Genomic DNA, 7,479 nt, shown 5'->3' with positions numbered 1-7,479 from the left:
CAACATTTAAGAGGCATTTGGATGGGTATATGAATAGGAAGGGTTTGGAGGGATATGGGCCAGGTGCTGGCAGGTGGGACTAGATTAGGTTGGGATATCTGGTCAGCATGGACGGGTTGGACCGAAGGGTTTGTTTCCATGCTGTACATCTCTATGACTCTAAATGCTGGAGATTAGAGTCGAGAGCGGGGTGCTGGAAAAGCACAGCAGGTCAGGCAGCATTCGAGGAGCAGGAGAATCAACGTTTCGGGTAAAAGCCCTTCAAGAATCAGCATAGAGTATAAAAGCAAGGTAGTGAGGCTACACCTCTACAAACTATTGGTCAGATCCACGTCTGGAGTAATGTGTTCAACTCTGGGCACCTTATTTAAAGAAGGATGTTACAGTCCTGGAGAGAGTGCAAAGGAGATTTGCTAGAATAATACCAGGAATGAAGGATTTTAGATTTGGAAAATGTTTTAGAGAGATTGAGTTTATTCTCCTTGGAGTAGAGAAGATGAAGAGGTGACCTTATTGAGGTGTTCAAAATGATGAACAATTTTAACAGGGTAAAGAAGGATATTCTGTTTCCACTAGTTGGTATATCAGTAATTAGGGCTCACAACTTCAAGATTGTCAGCAAGAAAGCTAGGAGTGAGATGAGGAGAAACATCTTTACTCAGAGAGTTGTTAGGATTTGGAATGCACTGCCTGGGAGAGGGTTGGAGGGGGATTCCACTGGAGGGTTCAAAACAGAGTTACATCTTTATTTGAAAGGGATTAAGTTAGACAGCGATTGAGAGTGCTGGAGAATGGGATTAGCTGTGTACTCTTTCAGGGGCCGGTACAGACACAATGGGCCGAATGGCGTCTGCTGAACTGTAAAATTCTACATTCTATCAAGCATTATCGTGAAACATCAGTGTCAGCACAAAATAACTACAGCAGTGAAAATTCAATCAGAAATAAGTTTTCAACTAATGAAGAGGATCCTAAATCTCAATGAAACCTGCATGAATAGGACACACCCATGTGTCTCAGTTAAAATTACAGATCAACTGAAACTAATGATTAGTTTAACTCTAGGTATTTCAGAGCTGAGGAAAATAATTGTAATGGAAGTATTTATCTGACTTGTGTGCAGAATGTTGTCTCAAAATAAAGTCTAGAGGATCTTATATTGTTTACAGTGGGTACCATAGCCTCATTTGAGGTACACCGTGTGCGCCCTATACTGTTCAGGTGAGGTACCTGGTTTAAGACGACCCAGTTTGGGTCAATCTGTGCATCTCCCTCAGGATCCAGGATCACCGTCTGATAGGCTCGAAAATCAGTGAGTGCAATCTCAGCATTTTCGGGACAAACGTCGATAACATCAATGACTTTATCATCATCAAAATCTCCTTCACACGCATCTCCCAGCCCATCACCTGTCACATATTTCAAACAAGTTTAACTCAGTAACCTCTGATTAACTTAGTACAGTTCAGCTGGTTTGATCTACTATATCCAAGCAATCCTGAACTAATCCCATTCCCCACATTCTCCCCCCACAGCCTTGAATCAATTCCAAACTAATCCCTCTGCCCCACACTTCTCTCTCAGCCCAGTATCAATCCCAAACCAGTCCCACGTCCACTCTCCCCATTTCCCTGTATCAATCTTAAAGTAATCCCCCTCTGTCCCACTTCCTGAGACAAAGACTGAGAAAGACGCAAACAGTTGTCACTCACCATCGTAATCTTCCTGTGTTGGATTAGCTACAAGTCGGCAATTGTCTGGTCCAGGGGAGACAAGATCAGGAATTCCATCATTATCATCATCGTCATCACATTCATCACCCACTCCATCCCTGTCTGTGTCTAGCTGGGCACTATTAATGACGGTCGGGCAATTATCTCTGCTGTCCTGGTGCCCATCACCATCGCTGAGGATAGAGAGACAACATCACTGTCAACAGTGGATAGAACATAATGAGCAGACACACTTATATAACATCCCTCACTCACACTTACCCACAAATTCACTTTCTTGTTATGATCAAGGTCCAAACGTGGACAAGGAACTGAATTCCAGAGGTGAAGTGAGAGTGATTTCCCTTGACATCAAGGCTGCATTTAATCGAGTGTAACATCAAGGACCCCAGTAGTCAATGGCAATCAAAGGTAAAACTGTCCAATGGGTATACTTGACACAGTAAGATGGGCATGTTGTTTGGAGAGAAGTCATCTCAGCTCCAGGACATGTCTGCAGGAGATCCTCAGGCTAGTGTCCTAGGATCAATCATCTTCAGTTGCTTCATCAATGACACTTCCCTCCATCATAGGGTCAGAAGTGGGGATGTTCGCTGGTGATTGCACAATATTCAGTACCATTCACGACTACTCAGTTACTGAAGCAGTCCATGCCCAAATGCAGTAAGATCTGGACAATATCCAGGTTTGGGCTGACTAGTGGCAAGTAACATTCATGCCACACAAATGCCAGACTATGATCATCACCACTAAGAGAGAATCTAACAACCACCCCTTAACATTCAATAATGTTACCACTACTGGATTCCCCCACTATCAATTTCATTGAGGTTACCGTTGACTGGAAACTGAACTGGACTAGCCATATAAATACAGTGGCTACAAAAGCAAGTCAGAAGATAGGAGTTCTATTATTCAATTACTCAACTTCTGACTCCCCAAAGCCTGTCCACCGACCACAAGGCACAAGTTAGGAGTGTGATGGAATACTCCCCACTTGTCTGGATGGGTGTATCTCCAACAACACTCTAGAAGCTTGACACCATCCAGGGCAAAGCAGCCGCTTGATTGGAACCACATCCACTACCTCCACCACCGATGCACAGTAGCAACAGTGTATACCATCTACAAGCTGAACTGCAGAAACTCACCAAAGATCCTCAGACAGCACCTTCCAAACCACTTCCATCTAGAAGGATAATGGCAGCAGATGGGAACACCACCCCCTGCAAGTTCATACACAGATCCATACATGCATTAACCCCCCCCCCCCCCCCCCACATACACCTTCACACACACCACACTCTCTCTCTCCTTCTCGCTTACTTTCTTGAATCTTCATCTGCTGATTTGACTGAGAGTCCATTTTCAGGATTTTTGTCGTATAGTGTGGATAATCCCTCTCAGAACCATTGTGCTTCATTCCAATTGATCCTACCTTACTTGTTGACTATAACTTCCTACTGAGTGATAATAAGAAGACTGCAGTGCTCACCTGTCTGTGTTGGTATCACAGGAATCACCTACAAGGTCATTGTCATCATCCAACTGGAAAAGTCAAAATCAACATCAAATTATGATCATTCAGTGCAACTCATCCTAGCTCAGTGTGGGCATAGCCCCCCACCCCCAGAGAGACAAGGGAATCTCGCAGAGTAATAGAGGATGCCGCTCCACCCAACCTTGCACAGAGAGACCAAGAAGCATCCCTTTCTCCTTTACAATAACCAGAAAATGGTAAAGTCTAAAATTTCCATGCATCATGAATGAGGCATTGTGCTGAGCTTTTGAAAGGTGACGAGAGCTTCTGAGTAGAAGAAACGGGTTCCCAGGGAGAATTGTCAAGGGTCTCTGGCAGAGGGAGAAGGGGCCCAGTGCCTGATGGATATTCAATGTTAACCTGATCCGGATTTCTGATGTTGGGGCAGCTGTCACAGGCATCTCCAACCCCATCACTGTCACGGTCCAGCTGATCCTGGTTTGGAACTCGCTCACAGTTATCTAAACTGTTCCTTATTCCTACAATAAGAAAGATTATGTAGATCAAATTAGAAATAATAATTAACCATCACAATCTCTGCTTGTTCACAGATCCTGCTCTCTCTCTCCAATCTCATGCCTCACTAAGTTCTCAATTGGTCCTTGGTATGTGAGGTTTCCACTACAATGAGAGACTGAATAAATTTGGTCAATTCTATCTGGAAGAATGAGTAATGATCTCATTGAACCATTTAAGATTCTGAAAGGGCATCACTGCGTAGATAGATTAGATTAGATTAGTGCGGAAACATGCCTTTTGGCCCAACAAGTCCACACCGACCTTCCGAAGAGTAAGCCACCCAGACCCGTTCTACTCCCTACTAATGCACCTATCACTATGGGCATGGCCAATTCACCTGACCTGCACATCTTTGGACTGGGGGAGGAAACCTACACAGACACGGGGAGAATGTGCAAACTCCACGCAGACAGTCACCCGGGGCTGGAATCGAACCTGGGACCCTGGCGCTGCGAAGCAGCAGTGCTAACCACTGAGCCACCGTGCCGTCTGAAAGGTATATGTGGGGAAGTGAGAACATTTCAGAATAAGGGGTTGATCATTAAGGAATTAAATGAGGAACAATGGCTTCACCCAAATAGTTGTGAATATCTTGAGTTCTCCACCCCAGAAGGTTCTAGCTGCTCAGTTGGTGACACACCAATGTTTGATTTCTCCAGGAATCAAGGGACTTGGAGAGTGGGCAGGAAAAACGCAGTGATGGGGCAAGGTCACCTGTGATCATAGTGAATTCAAGGCAAACACAATGGACCATGAAATCACTTAAACAGTGGCTTTTATCTCAGAATTTCTCCAGCATTCACTACCATGGAGCATTCCACTGAGGACAGTCTTCAGGATAATCCTTTGCAAATAGGAGGAGGAACGTGTTTTGATCTTGGCAATTGTTTGCTAAATGTGAAGCTGGCTGCTATCTCCTTGTTCAGAATCAGGCTGTCATTCAAAAATGTAATCTGAATTGAATGATTTATAGACATTTGCATTTTATGGTGAATACAGCATTCCACACTTATATGAGGAACAAGAGGATGGTCAGAGCGAGGGTAGGCCAATCAGGGACAATGGAGGGAACTTGTGTCTGGAGTCAGAAGAAGTAGGTAAGGTCCTTAATGAATACTTTGCTTCAGTATTCACTACTGAGAGGGACCTTGTTATTTGTGAGGAGAATGTGCTGGAAATTTTGAAACACATGAGGATATAAAAGTCCCCTGGGTCAGAGGGGATATACCCAAGGTTACTTTAGGAAGTGAGGGAAGTGATTTCTGCACCTTTGGCAATGATCTTTGCGTCCTCTCTGTCCACTGGAGATGTCAGAGGGAGGTTCTTTACACAGAGAGTGGTGGGTGTGTGGAATGCACTGTCAGTGGTGATGGTAGAATCTGATAATTACGAGCATTTACGCGACTCTTGGATAGGTACATGGATAATAGTAAAATGCAGGGTATGTAGGTAAGTTTGATCTTAGAGTAAGATAAAAGGTCGGCACAACATTGAGGGCTGAAGGGCTGTACTGTTCTATGTTCTAATACAGTAAAATACAGCGAAAAGCTTCAACAAGCCACAATTCAGTGCATTTTGAATTGTTTAAGAATAAAAAGAGTAAAAAGATATAGCTGAAAGAGAGTCTATCTTCCTTCTGCTGCCTTCACCATGAGCCATCATCCCTCACCAGATTCACCAACAACACCTGCATCTCCATCACCACACCAACATAGGAGCTATCACTCTTTAGGCACCATTTCCTCGCCCCGGGCCTACCTTGCTGCTGCTGTTGCTGATGCCACACTCACCCTGCAGCCAGGACTCCCCAACTACACTGCTACCACTGCCTTGCTAGTAATCAGGGGTCCCCCACTCAGGACCTCCTGCAACCAGGGGTCCCTGCTCTGGGCCTCCTGCAACCAGGGGTCCCTGCTCTGGGCCTCCTGCGCTCTGGGCCTCCTGCAACCAGGGGTCTCCCGCTCTGGGCCTCCTGCAACCAGGGGTCCCTGCTCTGGGCCTCCTGCAATCAGGGGTCCCCCGCTCTGGGCCTCCTGCAACCAGGGGTCTCCCGCTCTGGGCCTCCTGCAACCAAGGTCCCTGGCTATGATATCAGGCCAGGCCACCACCTTGTCAAGAGTCCCTCTCCAGCTGGCCCCCTCCATCTATTGTTGAGAAAATATATTCTTTATGTTCTCAGTTTGGCTTATTGCATTCTCCTCTACCAAAATACACTGCCCCGAGATTCAGGGCACTGAGATTAACATGTGTCCTAATTATACTGCCACAAAGTTTAATAATGTCCCATAGCTTTTAGCATAATTCCTCTTGCTTTGTGATCAGTGAGTGATCACCTGACCCATTTCCTAGATTAAATTCAGGAGTAAATTCAGATAACTGACTGCAAAGGCTTCATTATTTCCAGGAAACTTCACCTTCTATTCTTCCCACTTACCATCTCCATCCATGTCCTGATCACATGCATCTCCTTTTCCGTCATTATCAATGTCCTGCTGATTATTATTAATGATGAGTCTACAATTATCACACATATCTCCAAACATATCCTGATCTGTGTTTCTTTGGTCAACATTGGGGACCAAAATGCAGTTGTCCTGTGAAAATTACATAAGAGCGGTTAGTGTCACTGACTGTCATTTGACAGCACCTTCCAAATCCACAAACACTTCAATCTAGAATGACAAGGGCAGTAGATACATGGGAACACCATGATCTGCAAGTTCCCCTCAATGCCACTCACCATCCTGACTTGGAAGTATACCACCGTTCCTTCACTGTTGCTGGGTCAAAATCCTGGAATTCCCTCCCTAAGGGCATTGTGGGTCCACGTACAGCACATGGACTGCAGCAGGTTAAGAAGGAACTCACCCCCACCCTCACAAGGGCAATAAATGCTGGACCCATCCAGAAACACCCACATTTTTAAGTTATAATATTGACTCCAGCTTTCACAACTGTTTCTTTAGTTTTTTTTAAAGAAAACCAGCACAGACAAAATTGGCCAAAAGCCTTCTTCAGTCCCTTCAATTTCTACAATTCCAAGAAAACAAGCAAAACTGAATTGAATTTCTATAGCGTCATTCACATCCTCGGATCATCTCAAAATGTTTCATAGCCAAAAAAGTCCTTTTAAGGTCGACACTGTCGTAAAACAGGAGGTTCATCAGTCAGATTACACTCAGCAAAGTCCCACCAACAATGATGCGGTTATGGGGTATGGCTGATAGGGCAGTTGCATGTTCTTCCTGCAGAATGTGGCAGGTGAGAGACACGACACGTCTCTGCCAACTACATCTGAGGGAAGTGCACCCAACTCCAGCTCCTTGAAAACTGAGTTAGGGAACTAGAGCTGGAGCTGGATGAACTGTGGATCATCGAGGAAGCTGAGGGAGAAATTGAGAGGATGTACAGGGAGGTGGTCGCTCCTCAGACACAGGATAAGGACAGCTGGGTTACAGTCAGGGGGAGGAAAGGGAACTGACAGATAGAGCAGGAATCCCCTGTGGCCGTTCCCCTCAGCAATAAGTATACCGTTTTGGATACTGCTGGTGGGGACGGCCTACCAGGGGAAAGCCATGGTTGTCAGGTCTCTGGCACTGAGCCTGGCACTGTGGCTCAGAAGGGAAGGGAGGAAAATAGAAAAGCGCTAGTGGTAGGGGACTCAATAGTTAGACGGATTGACAGGAG

At 45.3% G+C, this 7,479-nt stretch overlaps 1 protein-coding gene across 1 annotated transcript in view; it reads right to left on the bottom strand.

Annotated features, from left to right (window-relative positions):
• LOC122565066 (cartilage oligomeric matrix protein) overlaps nt 1–7,479 on the bottom strand; it is a 34,275-nt gene that overhangs the window by 14,287 nt on the left and 12,509 nt on the right. Inside the window, exons 9-13 of the mRNA XM_043720696.1 lie at nt 6,227–6,386; nt 3,634–3,752; nt 3,229–3,281; nt 1,713–1,906; nt 1,231–1,409 (exon numbers count right to left, since the gene is read on the bottom strand). Of these exons, the coding sequence (XP_043576631.1) occupies nt 1,231–1,409; nt 1,713–1,906; nt 3,229–3,281; nt 3,634–3,752; nt 6,227–6,386 (705 nt within the window). The remainder of the gene's footprint in view (nt 1–1,230; nt 1,410–1,712; nt 1,907–3,228; nt 3,282–3,633; nt 3,753–6,226; nt 6,387–7,479) is intronic.

Source organism: Chiloscyllium plagiosum, chromosome 31 (assembly GCF_004010195.1).
Source record: "Chiloscyllium plagiosum isolate BGI_BamShark_2017 chromosome 31, ASM401019v2, whole genome shotgun sequence".
Lineage (NCBI taxonomy): Eukaryota > Metazoa > Chordata > Chondrichthyes > Orectolobiformes > Hemiscylliidae > Chiloscyllium > Chiloscyllium plagiosum.
The sequence above is the reverse complement of the archived record's forward strand: the minus strand, read 5'-3'. Positions and strand labels throughout refer to the sequence as shown.